Source organism: Larus michahellis, chromosome 6, assembly GCF_964199755.1.
Source record: "Larus michahellis chromosome 6, bLarMic1.1, whole genome shotgun sequence".
Classification (NCBI taxonomy): Eukaryota; Metazoa; Chordata; class Aves; order Charadriiformes; family Laridae; genus Larus; species Larus michahellis.
The window spans coordinates 17,244,723-17,269,766 of record NC_133901.1 but is presented as its reverse complement, the minus strand read 5'-3'; the positions used below and the strand labels follow the sequence as shown (position 1 = coordinate 17,269,766).

Genomic DNA, 25,044 nt, shown 5'->3' with positions numbered 1-25,044 from the left:
TAGGCTCTCTCCTTTAGCTTCCACTATTAGCCAGAGCTGGTGGCATGACACTGGCTCCGTGGACACATGAGGGACATCACTGTGCCCAGCAGTGTGGCCTGAAGACCATCAGCTTCAAGATCTTTGATGCTGCTCCATGTCCTGGAGACAGTTACGCCGATTTAGCCTTAAAGAAAAGCTGTCCGATGTTTGTCAGCTAATGTATCATGAGGGACAGAACCAGCCACCTGGCGGGCTTTCTGAATATGCAAGCATATTATTAACAAACAAGACCAAAACCAAAACCCAAAACCAAACCCAGATCTTTGTTTAATAATCACATACCTGGAAAAAGAAATTTTAAATAATACCCTCTTCCTCTTAGCAGCCCAGTCTGACAGGATTGACTCGATAGCCATATGGTGCACCTATCACTACAACCAGCAGATCTGGATAATGGCAAAGGGCTGCTTTGAGGGTGGGAAGCAGGCCTTCCCTGTCACTTGTAATCTTCTCACATCCAGAGGCATCTTAAGTCCTTTCTAAACACGTTGATACTGCCTGAAATTCACCGAAAAAACCCACCCTTTGTTTGTGTTAACAGGATGAGAAAGTGCAAGGCTTCCTGTTATGTGTGTGTGACAGCTAGAGATAAGCAGAGACCTCTGGACAGGAAATCCGCCCAACTTCTGCAGTGTGACTCGTCTGAAGCTTAGGAGCTCTTTTTAGATTGAAGCACCAACAGAATGAGACGGTGCTGGCCAGAAAATGGGGGACACGCTGGAGAAGAGCTCTGAGGAGCCCGAGATCTCTTTGGACAATGAGTGTTCAATGAAAATGGGGGACCTGGTGGAAGTCTCCAGCAGCGAAAAGGTCAAGTTTGATGATACGGGACTCTCTCTGGTGCTCCAGAATGGCCTGGAGAACCTTCGGCTTGAAAATTCCCTTACTGATGTCATCCTGTGCGTGGACAGCAGGGAATTCTCCTGTCACCGAGTGGTCCTTGCTGCAGCAAGCAATTATTTCAGGTAAGGCACATAAGAAACGAAACGAAGAAACGTACTTTGCTTCTTAGCCTTGAACTATAGATCTCAAGGAGTGTAAACTGGGTGCTAAACTCTGCCAATTTGCAGTGAGTCTGTAATTCCTGACACCTTTCAGCTCTTTTTTTAAAGTTGGAGACTTAAATAAGGCAGGTGCCAAGTTGTGGATTTGCTGGAGCTCTGATACCAGCACTTAGCGAGTCCGCTGAAGGCATGCAAAGAAACAGAGAATGGTTGTCAGACAAGTGGATGAGAAAATTTTGTTTTAACCAAGTATCTGCTGCCTCTTGTATTGTGCCTTTGGGATTCGGGCAAAGAGGAATACTCACGCAGATCGTGCAGTATTTTTATTGAGACAGGAGTGGGTTTGTGGAACTTGATCATTTTTCTCATTACTGTTCTGTGGTAAAAATATATGTATTGCGTAGAATTGTTGAGGGGGAAAGAGAAGGAATTTTCCATCTTTCCTAAGGTTACCGAAAATCAATTGCAATGGGAAATATCTGCTTTAAAGCAATTTTACCATTTCACCCCCTCCATCTAGTCCTTTCGAATTTTTCATTCTTTCAGTATGACAATAGATAGTCTATCTGAGCCTACTGGCCGGCAAGAACAAATTTTAGATGCACAGAGGAACTCGGTATCAGTTTTAACACAGATTTTCCGTTATCGTTTAGACAATCACATTTGCATGGCTGGCATTTTCTTTTCTTTCTTTTTTTTTTTTACTGCTAAAGTGGTCAGATGACTGAATAGCTGCAGAGGAAACATGAGAAAAAAGAACCTGTGACCACTTGTGACATGAGCAGAAAGCTAATTTTAATGGAGTCTAGTAAGCTTTGCTGGCAGTGCCTGGAAAAACGGTTCTGCTTTTATCATCTTGTAATAGATTGTGTCTGTGAATATATGGAGATAGTTATTATTTCTACAGATAGACTATATAGATCACACGTGAAAATGTAGAACTAAAAGCAGAGACGCCTAAATATTTCTTGGGAGCATCGTGTGCAGGAATGACAGAAGATGCACAAATTAAGATAAGAACTACCATAATGTTACTTTGAAACCCAGCCGTTCTTCTTCTGCCTTGAGGAAAAGTGCTGCAATCGTAAGGGACCTCAACAGTTAAAAAAAGGCAAGACAGTTGTCTGGTAACTCCTGTTGTCCGGTTTTCCACTGAGCCCTGAGCTGCAGCCTGCCCCTGGGAAGGAAGGGGGGTACCTGGCCGGAGGTCATCTCATCCCAAGGCAACTGCATGTGTGTGGGGTCTGCGACCTTGGGTGCTTGTGTTTGGCCTGGCTTCCCACGGAGTTGAGATTTATTATGTCATGCTGACTGCCTGTCTGACAGTGCCTCCTGTCACGACTCTTTGGGTTAGTTTCAACTTTGGCAGAGGGTGGAAATCTCAAAACTGAACTTCCCACAAATTTGACGGAAATCAGTAGCTTGGCAGAGGAGAAATGCCGGGTCTGGGACCCCTTGGTGCTCAGCTGGGTCACCAGCGCTGCGTCCTGGCCAGCCAACACACGCAGCACCCAGAGCCAGCCAAAGCTCCTGCTGCCCCTGCTCGGCCGGACACAAGCAGCCAGCACAGAGCTGAGAGTCCTGAGAGGGACAGGGAAATGTGTGAGAGGGACAGCGAGAGAGAATGGAGGGCTTGGGAAGGGGAAGCTGAGGTTACCGTGAAGAGGGAAAGGAGAACACAAGTCTGCAGGGAACTGAGCTTCACTAACTCTGCTACTCACAAGGCGGTTTGTTTCATTTTGCCGTAATTCACTATAAGCTGCATGAGCCCAAAGAAGGAAGACATTCTTAAATCCCACTATTCCTGTGAGTACTTTCCGTGCTGTTACAGGGCTTCTAACACCCGTGCACAGGAGCACAGCAATGGGACCCTGTGAGTCATGGGCTTCATCGCCCTGCAACAGCATGTTGCACAACCCCCTTCCTGAGCGCCGGGCGCCATCATGCAATCTGTAGCAGCTGACTTCAACATGGTTAAACACAGTTAACAACTTCTAATCCTTCCTTCAGCACTGCCTGAGAGTAGATAGACTGGTAGTTCAGACACGTCTTGCACCTACACACATAAAAGCATTAACTCTCCACTTAACCCGGGTGAAGGTAACAAAGCAGAGAAGAGAAATACCAGCTGACCAAGGTGGACCAGTAGTTCTTTTACGCCTGTACTGCCCAAGGTAGTGGGAGAATGGGACTGGGAGAGGTTGAAGCAATATTTTCCAGAGCATCCTCAAACTCCAGCATGGTTGTTTGAAGTCAGGTTCACAATTCCAAGCACAGGCACTCCAGTGTGGGTGGGTGCCTAAAAAGTGCCTCACAGACTGCAACCCTACATTTATTTCATTGAGATTTCTCCCTGTTTTTTTCTGAATTTACCCATTTTTAGGTATCTAAATTTGGACCTGGGCTCCTCACTTCAGATGTGCATTTCTTAGAGTAAATGTTGGGTCAAAGGCTTAGTTTAGAATTACACAGGGACAGGAACCAGGGAAACAGACAATGAAATTAGTAGCCACATCTGAAGGATTTAAAGCCCCAGAGAAAATAATCACACACCTCTCTGGGTAAGTACACGCAAACTCAGAGGTTCATAAGCAGCATTTTAATCCCCAGCAGAGAATCTCATCCTGATCAGTCCTGAGTGGTCTCAGGGTCTTCCCTCCAGTTGGCACACAGGGTAGGAATGAGGTCCACTCCATCTGAGCAGAAGGAAGGCCACTACAGGAGTCAGCTCTCCTGGATAGTACAGTCCTATTCATGCTGTCACCTTCTAGAGAGGAGTACTGGTGGGAAAGCATGGTGCTTTAGATGTGTGATTTCTGCAGGTTGCAGCCATGCTACATAGAATCATAGAATCACAGAATGGTTTGGGTTGGAAGGGACCTTAAAGATCATCTAGTTCCAACCCCCTGCCCTGGGCAGGGACACCTCCCACTAGACCAGGCTGCTCAAAGCCCCATCCAGTCTGGCCTTGAACACTTCCAGGGATGGGGCAGCCACAACTCCTCTGGGGAACCTGTTCCAGTGCCTCACCACACTCACAGGAAAGAATTTCTTCCTAATATCTAATCTAAATCTCCCCTCTTTCAGTTTGAAACCATTACCCCTCATCCTATCACTACACTCCCTAATAAAGAGTCCCTCCCCATCCTTCCTGTAGGCCCTCTTCAGGTACTGGAAGGCTGTTCTAAGGTCTCCCTGGAGATTTCTCTTCTCCAGGCTGAACAACGCCAACTCCCTCAGCCTGTCCTCATAGCGGAGGTGCTCCAGCCCTCTGCTCATCATGAATGTGTACCCTATGACATTGGGAGTGGATGTCAGCTCTAACGCAATTTCACACATTAGGAGAGAGATAGATGAAAGCACTTTGAGAATATCCCTATGCAAAGCCTCCACGAGAATCCCAAGGCTGGTTTCTGTGCAGCCTTGCAATGGTGTAATGCTGGGTATCTCCAACTGACCTCCATCAAACCCTCCGGCTTTGAGGGACGGAAGTGAGAGCTCTCACCTCCCCGACAGGGATGGTTAAATACAAGACTGGAGTCACCAGTTTAAGAGATAAAAGGAACAAGAGCAGACAACACCTGCATCCTACAACGGCCTATTTCTCATTCAGATGCAGCGTTCCGCACCTATCAATCCCGTGCAATTGAAATGTCTGTTTTGTACAAACCTCCCTCTCTGCATTGAAACCCCATTCCCAGGGAGAAGTGGGTACTGAGGGCTGTTGTTTTCAAATGGCCACCTGCCAGCATGCCCCAGACATACAACATTCGACACTGCCAAAAGGGAGAGACACTAAGGAGAAGCCTGCTCTTGCGCTCGCTGAAGTTAAGGAGCATTTTGTCATAATGCCTTTCAAATACTCTGATTTCAGTGGCAGCAGAAACTGGACCATGGAGCAGAGCAGTGAATCAAAAATGTCTAACGAGCTGAGACGGATGAAGGGAAAATGAGAATTTTGGCTGAACATTTTTTCCTGACAAATAACTTCTCTGCCCAAGTTTCCTGCTCAAAAGTTAGGTCTCTTTATCAAAAAGGCTGTTTTATACACTGAGATAACTAATACCAGCTCTCTCTTGCTATAAAACCTCTGCTGAGGCAAGGAACAGGTAGCTCTTAGAGCAATGAGCAGCTGGTATCTTCCGTCCATTTGTCATTCACCATGCCTAACTGCTTTGCAATAAAACTGTTAACATCTTGGTTCCAGTAAGATGTGTCAACCAGACAGCTTTATTCTGGCACCGCTTTTACAAGAAAAGCATGGCCTAAGACTTTGTACCTCTAGCCACTTCCCAGGTTGCACTGTCCCGTCAACATTGTACATGACTAATAAAGAAGGGTTTGGTATGCAGGGTAAAGAGCACTTCTAATTACACTTTAGATCTGCACATGTTTTTCACCAATGCAGTTACAAGTGGACTCACATACTTCTAATCTGTTGAGCGAGATTCCAAATGATGTGAAATCTCACCCTCTGGATGCAGTGAACAAGACAGGACGGATCAAACTTCTAAAGAAAAGCAAAAGCATTGGAAGAAATACCTAAAACTATGAATTGAAAATGCAGATGAAGATGCATGTGTTTGCCTTGCAGCTATCATAATGCAAAGTGGATTTAAATAGCTCTTAGAGAAATTTCTGATTTATATCCCACATGAAATATCTGACTAGTGCCAAAAGTGTGTGTGGCAGTCGCCTTTCAAATGCAGTATTATCCACCAAAGAAGAGGTGGTATCAACGTGCATGAAAACACTGCGTTTTCTGGTTTCCAATTCATGATTATTCAAGTACTTCTCTAGCCAAGAGGTACCAACTCTACAATCCTACCAGAAGCTCCCAAAATTTAGCAGAGGAAAAGACAGCCTCTATATTAGAAGCAAATCCGTAAGCCATTCCCTCCTGGCCCATCCCTGGTATTAATGGGGTCAAAGATATGTTGGGAAGCTTAGAGATGAGGCTATCAGACATGTGGATCTGGTCTGGCCCTCAGGGTTCAGTCTAAGCAGCGTTCTGCAGCTCCAAAGCACAGGGTTATTGACCTTGCCAAGGGTGATGAAGTATGCGTGCTAAGTGTTAACGAAGTATGGAGAATGCCAGCGTCTTGGAGGTTTGGGCTTAATGAGCTGAGCCTATACTAGAAACAGAAAGAGTAAGAGTCTGGCTAGCAGGTGAGATACCACAACTACTCTGCAGCATCAGCTGAGACACAGAGGAACTCTCCAGGCTCAGAGAAGGTCCCAGCTGCCTTTTGCTGCCATGGACCTCCAGGTCTACCGCAGAGTCCAGTGCTGGGGTATCCATCACGTGTGTATGCCTATCAAACTCATGGGTAAAGAGGCATGAAAGCAATAAAAGGATTTTCCTTGTTACTGTGCTATAGGACTAATTGCATAAAACATGAAGCAATCCAAGTATTCTGTGTTGAAATCTATATAACCAAATGTTTTCAGAATGTCTCATCCTGGCTGGGATGCAGTAAAAGATAAATGTCTTTCTTTTCAGGGCCATGTTCTGCAATGATTTAAGAGAGAAATATGAAGAGAAGATCATACTTAAAGGAGTTGATGCAGAAACCATGAATATACTCTTGGACTACACCTACACCAGCAAGATGCTCATCACAAAGCAAAATGTACAGAAAGTCTTGGAAGCCGCCAGCCTTTTTCAGGTACAGATAATCCAGATGCACTGATCCAGACTTGCTCTGGCAAGACCATGTCTTACCCTGGTTAACACACTGCAAACTTGTCTGATTTCGTGGGTTCTGGAAGCACTTTGCTTCACTTACAGTGTGATAAAAATTGTCAGTTGCAGCCATGTACTGGAATGCTGCTGTGCTGGGTGCTGTGCAAACAGACAAAGAGCCAGGCTCTGCCTCCAAGAGCTGGTCCCACGTGCTGCCTGCCAGGCAGCAGCGTTGTGTTGCTGGGTCAGTGCTCCCCAAGGATCAGGTTAGGCGGTGGAGACCAGTCATCCTCCAGCCCAAATGAGGTAATGGGCAGTGGATGGTATGGCCGGCCAGAGAATCATAGAATGGTTTAGGTTGGAAGGGACCTTAAAGACCGTCTAGCTCCAATCCCCTGCCACGGGCAGGGACACCTCCCACTAGACCAGGCTGCTCAAAGCCCCATCCAGCCTGGCCTTGAGCATCTCCAGGGATGGGGCATCCACAAGTTCTCTGGGCAAGCTGTTCCAGTGTCTCACCACCCTCACAGGGAAGAATTTCTTCCTGGTATCTAATCTGAATCTACCCTCTTCCAGTTTAAAACCGTTACCCCTCGTCCTATCACTACATGCCCTTTTAAAAAGCGCCTCTCCAGCTTTCTTGTAGGCCCCCTTCAGATACTTCAGATACGTAGGATGCTATGAGGCCTCCGCAGGGCCTTCTCAGGAAGCTAACTTCATCTCTCCCTCTCAATTGCCTTAAGATGGAGGCTCACGAGGCAGAGTTAGCATCCTCCTTTGTAGGACTCTTGATGTTTTAGTCATGACCTGGGACTTGTGGGAAGTCAGACTTGAGCAGCGTTACTCAGCCTTTGGTCCATGAGGTATTCACGTGCCCTGTAAATCACCTGTGAGGTCTACCAAATTGCAGTCTCTGGTACCACGCTGCAAATTGCTAACAAATTGCAACCAGCATAACCTGACAAGTGCCAATGTGTGTATGTGTGTCCAGTCTTTTCATTAAGGAAGGCGAGAAACACCTGACTCCATAATCATCGTGGTTCATTATGAACTTCAGATTCTTGAATCTTACATGGGAGGTTTTGCTCTGAAATGAACCTGTGGCCTTTGGGGTGATGGGAGCTGGTACTTGCTGTGGGGAGAGAAGGGAAAGTTATCACAAAGTGCTCCCCCAGGTAACCCAGGAAAGGTCCTCTAGCTTTAATGTTGCCTGCGGCTGGAGTGCAGTAACTTACTGACATTTTCAGCACACCAATATGGCAAACTGGTAGCACTCAAAGGGTACATTTGGTTCATTTTCAGGACACTTTTCTGTGATCACTCTATTTTCTCTTGAACCTTTTTTCTTTAGGATCATTCCTTGTTCTTTTTTATTTTTTTTCTGAAACCATCAAAAGCATAAACTTACGGTTTTTCCTTTCTCTTCCCTATTTTTCATTAAATTTAAGATTAAATTTGATCACCAAGGCCGGTGCTGTAAAAAGACTATCAAACACTATTAAAGTAATGATATAATTGTGAGGGTGCCATAAGCAAAAATAGTGTATTGGTGTATTGATGAAATAGTAAACTACAAAAACCTAGCAAACCAGGAATGTTCTACTAAAAGCAGTGATTCCAAGTCTTACTGCAATGGTCTTGGATACTATCAAGATTTATAAGGCCTTAAAGCCTCACATTATACAAGGGTGAGGTTTTTGGCTGAAAATGTGTTTTGTGTAAAAAAGATTTAGTAACTACTAGCATTCTGCCAGCTTGTCTCTGCTATTTATGCCGAAGAACAGAAGCACTTGAAAGAGTCAAATGTTTCATTTCAGTATATCAACAGCTGAAAAGATTAATTCTGCAATTTATTGTAACATTTTTGCTTGGGAAATTCTTTCCTTTCCAATTAACGACATGTGAGAAAACCAAATTCCAAGTGGAGCTTTTATATCTGATTAGCAACAATTTTTGGCAGGGCCTCTTTTCAATTTCTCAGACTTGACAAAGAACCAAAAAAGAAGTAACTTGCACAGTTCTAGATATTCCAATATAGATACTCCACTTTTCTCTAGAAACTATTTTTGAAGAAGTTTTACCTAATTCTGCCTTCCCTTAGGCCCTTCCAGTGCGTTTTGACCAAATGGAGCCAAGACTGAGAGCAGGGAGAGAGGGAAGGCTATTGGGAGAGAGCAGAAGTCCCCGCCGCAGTGTGCTTTGAGCAGAGCTTCCCTCCTGGGGGGAAGCAGGTGAAGGGTTTGGAACAGGGAGCTGCTGAACAGCTAAGCCTCACCCTGAAGTGACCCGCACAAAATTTTTTCCACAATTGCAACATGAGTTCAATAGCCACCTCCTCTGCTTGGGCTGGCGGCTGCCCAGCCACCGTGCTCACAAGGCTGGTGCCCACCCTGGATCCAGCCCAGCAGCCTCTGCTGCCCGCACTGCCCGCGGAGCAGCTCATCCTTTCATCTCTCGGGAGGGCCAAGATCTCAGCTGCTTCTCAGGGCTGTGGCAGAGCGCTCTGCTTCCCCCGTAGTAACTCAACAACAACAACCTTCAGACCTGTTTATCCCCCTCCTGCCCCGCAGGAACCTCTGTATCACCCCACTCCCTCGGCGCGGCTTTGGTGAGGGGCCACGTCAGCTGCTTTGGTGGGAGCAAAGAGTTTATGGGAGGGAAGCAAGCCCCTGAGCAGATGTAAAAGGAACAGTACTGTCATGAAGGGCTGTGATGACCACTGCCATGGCAATGCCAGCTGCAGTGGGAACAGGGGAGGAGGCCCCCGAGCTGCCTCGCTCTAAGCAGAGCAGGGCTCTGTGCCCAGGGCGCAGCTGAAGCACCACCAGCCCGATGGCCTGACTCACTCCCAAAGCACCTCTCATCTGTACGTTAATCTGCTTTTCATGAACAAGACACTATAAGGAAAATCCTTTGCCAATTATCTGAAGACCATCCTGTAGCCACTTAGCAGTGAGTGGCCAGGGTGGCTGTCACAGGACAGCGCTAGTTACGCCACAGCCACCGCACAGTGACAGTCAAGAAGGCATGATTTGCTAACGAAGGGCTTCTGGGCAGCTCCAGGTCCAAGATGGGTCTGCAGGCTCAGAAAGCCGTCAGCTCCCCGGAGAGCCTCCCTGCAAGGGTCACTGTACCCCTTCACCACCCAGCCGGCTCCCCCTGTGGGGCTCCTGTGGGACGCAGGTGTTATTGCTGAGCCGGGACGTGCTGCCCCTGCAGCCACAGGCAGAGTGGGTGGCCGAGGGCACCGCAGCTGCGGTGTGCAGGATCTGCCCCTGAAGTGTGCTGCATACAGAGAGGGATCATGAACAAGAGCCCTTTCAACAACCATTCCCTTCCTTTTCTGGGGCTTATAGCAGGAGGCAGGGCCGCTGGCACTGCTTACACTGGACAGTTGAATCAAAGCTGGGACAAGCAAGGGCTTCAATGGGGAGAATAAATTTTATTATTCCGAGAGAAGGCCAAGTGGAGGCCAAGTAAGCACACGGGATGTCTCTAGCAAGTAAGAACCTGGATTCAAAGCGGTATTAGGAGAAGGACTCAGTTATTGAAGTAACTGTTCCCAGGGAACAGGGCTTTTCAAATGCCTGGGGTGGCATTAGGAGGGGTACTCGCAGGATGGAAAGAAGAAAATTTAGAGCTCTGCAAGAATAATCAGAGCAGACAAAGCAGAGGCTCAGGGTCTTCCTTCTGGGTGCTCTCCTGAGTCACCCGCTCTCATGGGACTGACTGAAGCACGCCCAGCAAGTTTTGGGGAGTTTTGAGGGGAGTTTTGTCTCTAAATGAAGGGAGTGGTGGGGAGACAGCGCAGCACGGAGACAAGGAGCAGCAGCCAGGGAAAGTCCTGCCTTGATATGCTCTCAAGCGGTCTGACCTCCCTGGTTAAGCCCTCGGTGGGGACTGTTTCTCACACCCACCCCTCACAGTTCCGCATTCGTCTGGCCACAAACACAGCGACCCAGCGTGATTAGTGGTGCCTGCGTGGCTGTGAGACCAGCGTGCACCGCCTGGGAGAAAACCCGCTGGTGTCATCTCGTGAGTATCGCTCTTAACAAGCCATGTATAAATAATTAGAGCACTCTACAGTGGCTGGACCGTAGGCTGGTGAGAACGTTGTTTTGGGGTCTGTTCCCAGACTTGTGGATGACTTGATGACTGACCTTGGCAAATCCCAGATTTGGTTTTTTTGCGTCTCGTTACTGCCAACTTTTAAAGGGCTAATGCTTAATCTGCCTCAGGTCCAAGGACTACCCAGTGTTGGCAAAGTCCTTTCAGATCCTCAGGGAAATGCACTGGTGAGTTCAAAGTGTTAGCCTTGTGCTGGCCCGGAGAACAGGCAATGTGAGCGTGGCAGGCACCGAGGGGCCACCGAGCTCTGCCGCGGTGCCACAGCGTGCTGCTGACATATTTATATCCCAACGGCAGCAACATATTCTGAGACCTCGCATACCCTTGTTCATCAGTCAGTTGCATTTCTCTAAACTCTTGACCACATCTAAATGTAAAACAGGAACCAGGTAGTCTGTATGCAGAGTCTGCGATCGCTCAGCTCTGGTAAACAGTCTAAATGTGTCAACACGACATCGCTGGGTCTGGAAGATTCTACCCTAATTACTGAAACAAATCTACATACAACAGTGTTTAAAAATTTTTCACTTCCTCTTTACCCCTAAATTACTGTTGTGCAACTTTCCGCAGTGGGACAGAATGAGTTAAAATGGTTCGCTTGCTGACGCTGGGTGGAAAAAGGACCCGAAAAGCATGGACGGAAATGCACAGCATCAGTTCTGACCCATCTTTCCGTATTTGCACTGCTCAGGGGCAAAACCAACACGAAATACTGATGCCCCATTCATATCTGAAATCACAGAGGCGATGGAAAGCCCAGGATGAAGGACTGTAACTTATCGGTTCTATCCCAAACTGGTTCCCAATTCCTGAATAATCACCAGCAACCCAGCTCACATTGTAGTCCATGGGCAATGCTCCACAGACATCTGTGGTCCAGGATCTGCACCTGTGGGACCCTCAGGTGGTGCTTTTTGCAAAGGAAACTAATGAGAGTAGTTGTGATGCCCTATTGAATGCAAACATGGGAAGTTCTTTGATTAAGCAGACTCTGTGTGTAAAATACACATCTATGTTTTTTTGAACCTATGGTGAAGACAAGGAAAACAAAGGTCACTAAAACATCGAAAGGCCTCCCCCAGAACAGACACTTGCCGGACTACCCTGGCTGTCAGGCAAGTCAGCGACTGGCTGATGGTCAGTCTCTTCCCACCACGTCCCCCAGTACAGGAGAGCATGCCCATACCCTCTAAGGAGGCTGCACTTTGGCCCAAGCCTCCCAGACCCCAGCACTCATTTTCCACCACCCTGGCACAGCCTCAGACACGTTCAGAGTTTGCATGGTGGGAGCATAAATGCAGACTGTGGAACCAGCTGGACTCCAAAACCAGACTCCCTTCTAGTTGATCTGAGCTGATATACAAGATGAAGCAGGGCAAGCACATCTGAAGCCCGGGGACCTTATCTGTGCATTGTAACTCCATGTTTGCTAGTGGTTTGAGATCTTATGGTGGTAGGGGGAATGTTAGAAACCCCTTTACCTTTGTGACAAAAATAAAATTCAAAAAGCTCCATAGCTCATCTGCAATACAGTCATTCACGTAACCACTGTGTGCGTAAACGTGCTTTTTCTGTCCACAGTTCCTTCGCATGGTAGATGCTTGTGCCAGTTTTCTCACCGAAGCCCTCCAGCCAGAGAACTGTGTTGGCATCCTGAGGCTGGCTGATGCCCACTCCCTGCAGAGCCTGAAACAACAAGTGCAGAACTACATTATCCAGAACTTCACCCAGGTCCTGAACTATGAGGAGTTCCTGGAGCTGCCAGCCGACATTCTCTGCAGCACGCTGAAGAGCGATGACCTCTACGTCACGGAAGAGGCACAGGTGTTCGAAACTGTCATGAACTGGGTTCGTTACAAAGAGTCGGAAAGGTTTCCTCTCCTGCCATACGTGCTGGAGAATGTCCGTCTGCCCCTCTTGGACCCTTGGTATTTCGTAGAGACTGTTGAAGCTGATCAACTCATTAGACAGTGTCCAGATGTTTTTCCTTTGCTCCAGGAAGCAAGAATGTACCATCTGTCAGGCAATGAGGTGAGTAAAAAAGGAAGGTATTTGCTGCTCTTTCTAAATGTCTCATGCTTCTGCTCAAAAACTCCATCGGAAGGAGCAGTACCATGAGGTAGAAAAAGGTATTTGCACTGAAGTTTCACTAATTGGTGCTACCAAAAAGTCAAGGTGGGCCTCACCAGTTATCCTCGTCATTTAGAGAGCTTAGAAACTTTTGGTAGCTTGTTTTAAAACAAAGCGTACAGCTTCCTGAATATGAACATCTGAGCTTGACCCTTCGTACACACACTTGTACAGATAAACAAAGACCCCAGGTGACTTCCCTAGTAAAAAGACAAATGGTGTTACTCCTGACACCTCACCCTCTTAGCTAATATTTCAAGCCCAAGAAATATTCTTCCTTTCTAAGAAAGGAAGAATAATTTTCCCACTAAACTCAGTCACAATCTATAATGACTCTTTCAAATCTGAAGATGTAACATCTCAATTCATTACTTATGGGGGGAATCTTTCAGAAAGAGACAACCTCCCATGAAGAAGACGGTCTCTTCCCAGAGGAGAGGTCTGCCTATCTTCATCATTTGCAGAGGTCCCTGCACCCAAAGAGACAGGCTCATCCTGACATCCAGTCGAGTCCTGTCCTGCCTGCTCAAGGTAGGCTGTGGTAGATCTCCAGTTCTTCAATCACCTGTCCTCTTTGGACAGTTAGGCATCAGTTACGCCTCCTGGCCCAAAATGTGGGGTACAGGGGAGAGCAACCGGAGGTCAGATTTCACAACAGCAGCAAAGGTATGTGAGCAGGTGAGGAAACTTGTGTGCCTCCTCAGAGAGTCAGAGGAAGGCAGGAGGCTTCAGGAGCATGTTGTGGATCCATCGCTAATAGAGGATGTGTCACTGGCAGAGGGCAGAGACCAAGGGCTCTTTGTGCCGGTGACTGCGTAAGACAGCACACAATGACCCGGGCAATGCCGGCGAGTCTGGTGGGAACTGCTCAGGAAGCCTTGCCCCGCTCAGCAGCGCTGTCAGGTCCATGTGGGATAGATAAGGGAGTGTTGCTCGGGGTTGAACACTCATTACACTCATCTTCAAAGGGGCAGCCGTCAGAGGCAGCCCTGACAGCTATCCTCCCCGGGGCTAACGCCCAGCAATGGCGACAGATGGGTTTAAAACAGGATTCTGAAAGCTGGCAAGTTCTGGGACAGACATTTTCAAAAAATTTGCCTAATAATTTGCTAAATGTAGCGAAAATACAAGGTTTATTTACACAAGTCTGTGTAAATAATAATTTTTTAATATAGATAAACTATGCCAATTTATAGAAACATATTAAAAGTAGTTTAGAAAGAGAAGTAAAACTGTAAGCAAGTTGCCTACTGCCACAGAATTTAACCTGTGGGTCCACAGACTGCTTCTCTGGGGCATGCAGAAGGTAACAACTGCAAGCCGATCCTCACCAGATGTAAGATTGCTGCAGAGGAGTGCAGACCTCTCCCAGCAGATTTTGAGGGTTTGCAAATTGATGCAGCAGAAGCAGAGGAACAACTTTATGTGCTCCCCATACCTTTTACACTGCATTTCTTCCAGTATGAAAAACTGGGGGGGATAACGAAGGTTATTCCTTCTGTCCTTCAGGATAGCACCAGTGTGCCTTGGAACACTAATGCATTCATTTCCACTTCCTTGTAAGTATTTCCTCCAGGCAGAACAGAAGTTTCCAAGCACCCCCTGCATTCTTTGGTCCTGGTGAACATCTACCCGGGAAGTGACTTTTTCCAGTGTTCCCGAGACAAAGACCTGGAGAATAAACTGAGCCAAGAGGCAGTAAATCAGAGCTACCACGTTTCAGAGCCTGGCACTGGCTTTAAATCTTCTGGTTTTGGCTTAAAATTAAGGCTTATAAACAAAGAAACCAATAAAAGCACCCTTCCAGTATGCTTCAATGCTTTAACATATCTCTTCAGGACAGATAATGAGAGCGTTTATTTTCTGATCGTGCTAACTGCAGCCTTGATCTCTCCAAGCTCCCCAGGGCATACACAAACCTTAGGGCCCTCCTGCCTTGCCCTCACCCTGTCAGCCCAAATAAAACCTGTCCTCTTCAGCTGCCTCACGTGCACCCAGCCGTGTCACTACTGCGCACCTTCATAGCTCTTGGTGCCACCCTGTGAATTCCCAAGAGGATCTGAAAGGATCCTAGCGGGTAGGCAAAAGCAACTAAGCCCAGTGTTGGAGAAATCCTGCGGGAAGAACGATACAGCAACCTCTACTGAATGCTTCTAGGGTGCTTTCCAGGCTTTCAACTTAGAGAGCGTTTGATAATTGGTTCAGCTGATGTAAGCCAGTTGTGATTTACAAAACAGATAATCAGAAGAAAGGTCACCAGACCTTTCTGTAACTTACAGTGCCCTGTGTACTCACTCTGTCTTGCTTGCATTTAGATTATTACAGAAAGAACCAAGCCCAGGATGCACGAGTTCCAGTCTGAGGTGTTTATGATCATAGGGGGCTGTACAAAAGATGAGAAGTTTGTAGCAGAAGTGACTTGCCTGGATCCTTTGAGGCGAAGCCGCCTGGAAGTAGCAAAATTACCAATCACAGAGCAGGAGACGGAGAATGAGAATAAAAAATGGGTGGAGTTTGCGTGCATTACGCTAAAAAACGAAGTCTACATATCGGGTAAGGAACAAGACATTGGAAGAGGGGAGCAGAGGGTTCTCACAATTATCTCCAGCTTTTATCACAAGCATGCTTGAGGCACCTTTAGTCGAATTAAGCGCTACAGCACTTCCTAATGCTTTGGCTTTGACCAGGCTGCAGAGAAGTGCTGGATGTGCAAGGACACTGCCTGGCCCTGGCAAGGGTTCCTTTTCAAACAACATTCATCTATATGCATAGCTTTTTATGTGTGCGCACTCAGCAACAGTGGTCTTGGAAGGGCTTCTGAGAACAATTTACCAAACGTAAAATGAAGAATATTTGCTCCAGCATCTTCTTGTAATAAGTCCATTTGCAGCTCCATATGCGTAAGCAAAGATCTGCCAGAATCTGGCTCATTTTGCAAGGGTCAGTCAAGAACGTGCAGGGAACTGTCACCACTGTTTGGCTTCTACCTGAAAACTGCACTTTCAGGAGCACTTCAACAATGCATCAGACAGGACTCCAGAAGTGCCCACTCGCTAACGGCAACATTCACTGTCGAAGCCAGATGAAACCCAATGGTCCAGACACACAACATGGGTCTGAACATACCATTTGCAGGCCCTCATCCTGAGAGATTCAGGAGGCACATATAACTTCCCCCACAAGTACAGCTGAGCTCCACGTAGGGGTTCGCTCCTGGAGTTACAGAGTTTTTACTTTGACAATCAAAAAGGTTAAACTCAAGCTCGCTAGCCAGTGTGACAGCTGGTTTTGATGGCCTGCCAAAAGCAAATTTGATGGTCTCGTTCTGCCTTCCAAAGGAAAAGTGACAGCAAGCCTGTAATCACTGCCATGTTACAGACCACGATGTAGAGCAGTGCTTCCATGGGCAGGGCACTTTTTTGTGCAAAATCATCCACCACGTTCTATCCTCACTTAAGATAGGAGAGAGCAAAGGAGGAGGGAGGACTAAAGCATGAATGCTTTGCTTAAGCATGAAGAGTGGTCCATTGCTATTTATTCAAGTATCTTCCATCGCAGTCTCTCTTTTGGGAATTCATAGATTTTTATTACCTCATTCCAATTTAAAGTTTATTAAATCTTTATCCTAGGATAAGAATTAGATTATTCCTTCCCTAGTTACAAATAAAGGAGGTTTTTTCTTTCAGCCCACCACAGGGAGTTTCTTTTTATGCTGGCAGCAGCCCCTCTGTTAAAGGTTAGCTGCAGAGGGGACCCTAAGTCAAACATCCCAAGTAGGGAACATCCCTCACACCTTCACACCCTTGAGTTGAGAGGTCTCTTTTCCATTTGCCTTTAATCTCTTAGCCGTTCCTCTTTTTCAAGGTCACAGGCTTTTGGCTTCCTCCTATTCCTGACATCTTTTCCAGTATCTCTTCTCTGGTTTTCTTTTATGCTTTACGCAGGCTACCTCCAGGCCAGGCTAACACCGCCCCTGCTATGGTGAGCTTGAGCTGCCTTTCCTCCTGCTGCTATTCTCACAGCTCCTCTTTCTTCCTTTTCTGCTTAGTTTCATATCTTTGACTCCCACCATTCCCTTTCAGCCTTTCTCCTTTTCACTGTTCCCACCCGAATAAAGGGCTGAGTGGACCAAAGTCATTAGCAGTTTCTTTCCAGCTGAACCAAATTATTAGTGTCTCAATCCTGACTAAACATCTGCCTCCTCCTGTGTGTCCTTCTACTGTTGTTTGCTTTCTTTTAGCTCCTGTGACTTGGTTCTTTTCTAACTCGACTTGTATCTTTCCTAACTTGATCTCCCCTCCCGCATTCTCATTTCCCTCACTGTCCTGGTACTGTTTGGAGTCTTCCCTGCTCTTTTAGCATCTGAACAACAGGAAAGTCCTTTGCGCAGATTATCACTACTTTTGGATCACCCTTCCCTGAACAGTATAAAGGCCTGGATGGACTGAAACACTACATTTGTAGTGTAATTAAAAATGACAATGAATTATCACTCACCGCTACATTTTTTCCTCAAATTTGAAAGAACTGTGGTCTAGAGAAAGAACAGAAACAAAATAAACCTCTAGTCCTCTCAAAAATCTCTCCCTGCCCCCTGATGTGCAGCAAATCACACACACACCCACACCCCCCCATCCCGGTCCAGCTCAGGCTCCTACCAGAGTTTCAGCCTGTGCAGGAAAGAACAAGCTCATGTAAAAGAGAAATTTCAAGGGAGGGGAAGAGGAACACCTGCAGTCTCTCAGCCCCATTGTAACCATGAATGCAGCATTCAGGCCCTTCAGCCACTTCAGCTATTTGAGTGCAAATAAAATTCAACACATACATGTGAAAAATACTGAGACAAAAGCACTACAAACGACTCTTTCTAGCATGCTAATTATCTCCTATTCAATCTGCTATTTGGCCCAGAGATGAGCTCCATCAGTCTGCAGTGATCTGGCTGCAGTACAGAATACCAATAAGGGCAGACACTTTCTCAATGGAATATGAATTATCTTTTCAGTATATTCACCAGTGAAGCAAATGTTTAATCAGGTTGCAGATGATGGAATAAACTGCTCAGTCTGTAAATGTGGTTTCAGGCTTAACTAGATCCATTCCTATTGCAGTTACACCAAAATTATACGCAAACAAAAGTGCTTGTTTAAAACACTGCTCTCTGCGTTAGCAGGAGTAAAGATTCACTTGCAAGTCAGCTCTAGAATGAGTTTGCAGGGTCCAATTCTGACCTTCAATCTAGAAATAAGAAGCAAATCCAAGTCAGCAGAGAAAGAGGGCACAAGGTGAGGTACAAAAGTGAGATCCCAGCCACATGATCCCAAGGTTGAATAGTAAAACTCCTACCATCTCATGCAGGACTTCCGCTGATAGGAGTTCACAGTCAGGTCTTTTGTTTTCCGATGTAAACCATTAGGCTAGCTGACTGGAGCTGCCCTGCACAAACTGGCAGTTCCCCAGTGCAGGCCTGTCTTTGAGGGATTTGGGGCTACCAACAGCAGCATCGTCCACTATCTTATTTAAATCACATTTGTTTATTTGTTGTTTCCCAGCATTCTGCAAAGCCGTGGTGGTGCACAAAAATCTCCTGCATATCACCGTGCTGTGTGTGGTTGGTCATTCACTCAGTGTTAAAATGAAAATGACTGTGGTCTGGTAGAGTGAGGAACAGTGATTTATCTGCTGAATATTTGGCTGTAGAAATTGTTCAGTTTCCTTCACTATTAAGTAAACTAAATGCAGAAATTTCCTTCTTGTATAACAGGCCCAGGCCATTAGTGTAGGTCATGAAGAAGCTAATAAGGACCAATGATTTATTTTCTATTGTGAGAGAATATTTTTAAATTTAAACATATTGGAGTTTTGGAGTAAATACAAGCTATGCTATGCTATTTACATGCGTCATGTACACTGCAGGTGGCAAAGAAACAAAGCATGATGTCTGGAAGTACAACGCCTCCATCAACAAATGGATACAAATTGAGTATCTAAATATTGGGCGATGGAGGCATAAAATGGCTGTGTTGGGTGGCAAAGTGTATGTCATTGGAGGGTTCGATGGCATGCAAAGAATCAACAGCATGGAAGCATATGATCCCTTTCATAACTGCTGGTCAGAGGTAAGATACTATATCGCTTAACATTTTATTCATTTGGAACATTTTAATCAGAAAACATTAGGACTTCGAACCATAAAAATGAACAAGATGGGATCTAGTACAATTCTTTTAAGTATTTCTGGTCTGTATTTTTTTCTGTAGAAAAGCGTATCCTTCAGAAAGTAAAACTCATAGGATTGCCTGCCAGTCACTGCCTGGGAGACACCAAATGCCTAATTTTCCTTTTCTTAGTTGGCTTTTAAAGCGAGTAGTTCATAAATCAGTGAGTAAGAACACAGTATACCTGAACCAGAGCACAGGCTGAAAACTACTGCTCTGATACATAATATATATATATAAAGTGTATAGCAACCTATGCATTATATACGGTCTGGATTATACAGTTAAGTTGAAAGTGCAGGTTTCAAGGTAAACAGGATGGAAAAAAACCCAGTTCTAACTGTACTTCAAGCAATGAGAAGAGAGTATTAGGCAGCCAATTAATCCATGAAATTAATGAGATTAGGCATCATAATGGTAGATACAAACCCTAGTTTTTAGATAATACGAAGCCATGTGGAGGAATCTAACAATCACAACTGCAAGTAGAAAGATCAGTATGAACAAGTTTCTTGTGTTTTTTTCAATGTACATAAGTATGTAAAGGAGATCTGAGGCATTTCTGTACATTTCCTAGCGTTTGAATTGTTGACAATGTTATTTTAATAACACTATTTGAACAGAGCATATTTTTATTAAGAGGTTTACAGCCTTAAGAAAAAGCTGAAACATACTTCTCCCTTATCCCTAGAAAAGTCATCTTCTGAACCCTATTGATCATCTTAAAAGACCATCTAACTTAAAATTCATCAGGCTCCCGCCCCATAGGCATCAGTCTGAGTACTTGAAATCAAAATGGTTACTAATGAGTTTTTACGGTCACACAGGCTGCTCCCCTCATGGTCAATGTAAGCTCCTTTGCAGCAGCGAGCTACAAGAAGAAACTCTACGTGATCGGAGGAGGACCCAACGGAAAGCTGGCAACGGACAAGACTCAGTGCTACGACCCTGCGACCAACACGTGGAGCCTGAAAGCTGCCATGCCAGTAGAAGCTAAATGCATCAATGCTGCAAGTTTCCGTGATCACATTTATGTTGTGGGTAGGTGAAGCGTTAATGTTCCATCTTGTTTAGACACAGCAGGGCTTGTTTCTGTGTGTTAGTTTTACCCACAAACTCCAATGATCAGATGGCTTTTCCCATTGAGCTTAGTGAGGGATGGGAATCCAGCACATTCACAAACAGTAGTGAAGAGTCACCAAGTCAAACTCCCTGTTAGCATGGTAGGTATCTTGGAAAGCTGGAGTTACCCCAGAGACAACTTAAAACCATCCAAAGGTGGGTTCATAGTGGCAAGGGCATGACCGGTGTCTACATCATGTCCCCTGTCCCCTTTCCAGGGGCAGCCCACTGCACACCAGATTTATGTAGGGATATGAGTACTAGGAGCAGGTCATAGGAGCAGAGCCACTGATACCCAAAGATCCAGACCTCTTCACTAGATTGTGCTAGGGGTTAATTCCGTCAATTGCCAGAACTGGAAGCAAAGATGGAAGAAAAAGAGTTTAATGGTAGTGAGATGAACTGTGGAGGGAGGAGGGAGCCTGCACACATCTCCAGATGGTGCTGGAAAAACCAAAAGAAGGAAAGAGGAACATTTGTTTCTAAAACAGGACCTCTGAAGAGTCGTCCCCACCAGCCCTGGCACAGAAATTTCACTTGCAGTATAATCAGTATGGTGCTGAGGGCTGGCATAGAGCCAGGATGCCACCAAATAGTAAATGCTGTTCTGAAGGGAGATTTATAATGTGCATGTATATATATGCGTGATCCTTGTAGACATGTAAATACCTTGTGCTTCGCCTCAGCACAGGGACTGATATCACCCTCTTGGTACAAGATGAGAGACAGAAAGAGAAGGCATGACTTACGGGCCAGCTGATACAACTCCCGATAAAATTTGACACGACACTCCAGTTAAAATCATTCAGCATCTTTCACCAGTAAACCTATTGTTTCCCTATTTGAGAAACAAATCTAGTTCAATTGGATAGAAATCAGCCCCACCTGACTTTTAAAAGATAAAAGAGCATTTGGTTGCTGCATCCAAAGCCATCAAATTACCCAGACTGCCAAATGAATCACTGTAACTAACAATGTGTATGTTTTCAGTCTGCTGCAATTGGGAAATAAAACTTGTTTAAGTCACCTCTCAGTGACTTCATCATCCCAGAAGTACTGGATTAGTATTGCCAAAACCAATATTTATTATAACTACAATAGATAAATCCTCACTTTGCTAATGGGTAGGATCCCAGGTATTGTTGCAACTCATTCAATAAGACCACGGCTTTTGGACAAGAGGTAACGGGCACAAACTTGAGCATAGGAAGTTCCACCCAAACATGAGGAGGAATTTCTTTCCTTTGAGGGTGGCAGGGTCCTGGCACAGGCTGCCCAGAGAGGTGGTGGCGTCTCCGTCTCTGGAGACATTCCAAACCCACCTGGACACGTTCCTGTAATTCCGCTCTGGGTGACCTGCTCTGGCAGGGGGTTGGACTAGATGATCTCCAGAGGTCCCTTCCAACCCCTGCCATTCTGTGATTCTGTTTCCCCAGCCCTATTCTATACAGTTTAAGACAGACCCAGTCCCGGCAAATTTCAGAATAAGAGCCATTCATCTGTTGGTACCCAGTCCCTACTGTTGGTAGGGAATATATTTCCGTAGCTTTTCTTGGGTACTGAGGTATTGACTATTTTTCAAAAGAAAAGGACCCTGCAAAATTGGAAAAGGTGCACAGGAAGTTTTAAGAATGACTGCAGATTTGGGAAACATGGAGAAACTGAAGGTCACTCTCTGTTTAGCTTACCCATAAGGAGATTATGCGTTCAGTCTGACAAACCTCTAAATGAGAAATGGGCTTTCAAAAATAGCCAGTTCCAAGCAGAGGAAGGTTTAATGGGCAGATGGGCACTGAAGTTAGTCAGTGAAGAAATCATGCACCCATTTCTAGTAGTGACAGCTGACCATATCTAGTCCTTCATGATCTAAACTCTTCTAAACAAGTTTGTATTTTGCTGAAGTTGTGTCCTTAGCTGAAGCAGCAGGTATGAGAAAGGTCTGTTGATGGCTGCGCTGTGGTCGCACAGCAGTTTGTTCTGGCCTTAAATTCCACAGCCTTATGAACAATAAGTGGCCTTCTGTGGATCTGGCTTTCAAAACAATAAAGTATCCTGTGACCTTGTTTTTTCTTAGCCTTGGGGCATAAATCATTCTTATGAATGTCAGGAATGGAGCCTTGTTGAAGTGGGGGGTTTAGTTAAAGTCTCTTACAGGAATGGCCGGTGCAAACTGATATCCATTTCCTCTCCAGGTGGGGCAATGAAAGCACTCTACTCCTACAGCCCCCAGGAAGACACGTGGTGCCTGGTGACTCAGTTCACCCATGAGAGAGCCAGTTGTGGGATTTCTCCTTGCAACAACAAGCTGTTTATCACTGGGGGCCGAGATGAAAAGAACGAAGTCATTGCGACAGTGCTGTGTTGGGACCCTGAAACTCAGAAGCTGACCGAAGAGTGTGTCCTGCCTCGGGGGGTGTCTCATCACGGGAGTGTTACCCTCAGGAAGTCTTACACGCACATCCGTAGGATTGTGCCTGGGGCAGTTTCTGTCTGACTGGAGGAGAACTGCAAAGAAACCCAATACCTCCGTGTCCCTGTGGCGCAGCCTGACACGATGGTTTTTTAGCTGCAGGTAGCAATGGATGGAAATATCACCACTGGGGTCCTCTGGGGAGTATCTGTATATACGCTCAGTCCTTGCATTTCCTCTGTACAGTATATCCTTAAATTATCTTAATTCCTTCCCTCCACAGAAAAACAAAGGGACCAGCTGTAGTTTACTCCTGCGAACACAATACCTCCAATCAGGCAAAGAAATACGATGCGTAGGCGGGAAATTTACTTCCCAGCTATATCTGCCCAGAAATGTGCTTGAACTGGCTCAGCCTGGTCCTGAAGTTTGTTCAGTTATTTATTGTATTAAGTTGGATTTGAAGCACCTACTAGTGAAAAAGAAAAGATGCTTTTTTGGAATGAAAGATTTGTAACTTTGATGAAATGTAATGCCATTTCCACCAAAGCTATGGATTTTTGGTTTTGTTTTGTTTTGTTTTGTTTTGTTTTTTCCAGTGGTTGTCACATTAGATTAAGTTAAAAACTGGTTTGTTTGTTTGTTTGCTTGAAGACACTTTGTTAGTTTTTCTGTTCTGCGTGACCAAAAAAATCCATCTCAGTTTGCAAACTTTGCTGTCATACCCACGATAGAGACTGCATAGGCTGCAAATAGAAATGAACGCTAACCTGGTTCCACTGAACATTCATTGTAGCTGTTTTCCAATAAAGCAGACCAAAACCTAGTTTCCCTTTTGTTCTATTCTGGGATGGTTTACTGTTCTGCCTGAAAGGCTTTTTCCTGTCACTGTTGCTGTACAGCATTGGAGGACCGGTGCACCCGACTGGCATCCCTGCCTGCATCCCCACTGGGTGGCAGTGCTCTCCCAGGATTTTTCTCGCGGGTGTTGATTTCCTGGAATGCAAACGGACAGAACAGTCTGCTGGAGAGACAAACAGTTCCAGGTACCGTTCCCAGTCTGATTCCTGGGACCATCACATGCTGTACCAGAAGGGGCAAATGTTCAGCAGGCCAGGAGGGCCCGAGTCTCAAGTCCCAGCATCTGGGTCAGTTGTAGAGAAAGAAAAATAAACATTGAAGAGGTCACACCCGGGACGCTCTGGGACACTCTTGGCCAAAGGCTGGGAACATGTTCCCGTCCCTCCTCCCCTGCCTAGTTGCTGGAAAGAGCCAACTCACCACTAAATCAAGACAGAAAACACTGTACAAAACAAATCTGTCCAAGCGGAGAACAGCGACTCCTTCCAGCCTCTCTCCCTCTCTGTAATGTCTCCTTTTGCCTTATACAGTATTAAAAATAATATTTCTCTCCTGTTGGGCTGAGAAAAAGGACGCGGGTTCCTGAATTTCGGTATACTAATGCCAGAGTGCTCAGCGGTACAGTGGTACAGCAGAGTCCCAGACCATACTGGCAAGTCTGCCCCAACCACACAGGCTGAGGGGGGCAGATGCAACCCGTGATGTAGGTGCTTGCCCCCCCAGAAGGTCTCCAGAATGTCCTTCCCTCAGAAAGACAGCAAATAATCCTGTCTCTTCTGCAATAGGCCCCACGCCTTAAAACTCACTTCTGCAATTCCAGCCAATCCCCACATTTTCTTACTCTAATCTTCCCACAGCCCTTCCATTTTCAAATATTTTTTTTAACCAGTCCTCTTCCTTAATGCTGCTGTCATCCTGCAGGGCGCAGCACTTCTCACGCTTCCACACTGGCCCAGATGGTCCCAACCTGCTCCCCTTTCGGAGGGCATGAAGAAATGCCCTCTAAAAAGGGTATTTCATTTCAAAAGGTTTTCGTGAAGAACAGTTACCACCTTTGACTAGGCTAGCAGTACTGGCCGGTCTACAGGGGTAGAGAAGGTGGATGAATGGGGGCATGTCACTTCCCCTTGAGGAGCTGTGCTTCTGTATCTTCACCTGTTGCCAAAACTAATGACAGTGGCTGCTGAAGCTGGCCAGCTCTTCCTACTGGGAATCATCCTAAAAACCAGTAGCCTTCAGGAGCTGGCTGCTGATTTTCTCCCTGCAATGTCAGTAGCAAAACATGCATTTTTTTAGCTTGAGAAAGATAATCCACTGAGTTGGAACAAAGTTGTCCAAATAAACTTCCAAATACAAATTCTTCACTCTACAGATCAGAAAGCAGCCTCTTCGTCTCTCCTGTGGTGGTTCCCCAGCCACACCTGCAGGCCTTGGGCAAGCACG

The 25,044-nt window shown here is 45.9% G+C and overlaps 2 protein-coding genes across 5 annotated transcripts in view; one reads left to right on the top strand and one right to left on the bottom strand.

The window, feature by feature from the left end:
* KLHL24 (kelch like family member 24) overlaps positions 1-25,044 on the bottom strand; it is a 58,147-nt gene that overhangs the window by 32,128 nt on the left and 975 nt on the right. The gene's annotated exons all lie outside the window — the stretch shown is intronic.
* KLHL6 (kelch like family member 6) lies at positions 671-23,566 on the top strand. Its single transcript, XM_074591724.1, has 7 exons — positions 671-1,007; positions 6,550-6,715; positions 12,442-12,891; positions 15,306-15,543; positions 18,907-19,109; positions 20,036-20,249; positions 22,523-23,566. The coding sequence occupies exons 1-7, from the start codon at positions 748-750 to the stop codon at positions 22,822-22,824; spliced, it is 1,833 nt and encodes a 610-aa protein (XP_074447825.1). The 5' UTR covers positions 671-747; the 3' UTR covers positions 22,825-23,566.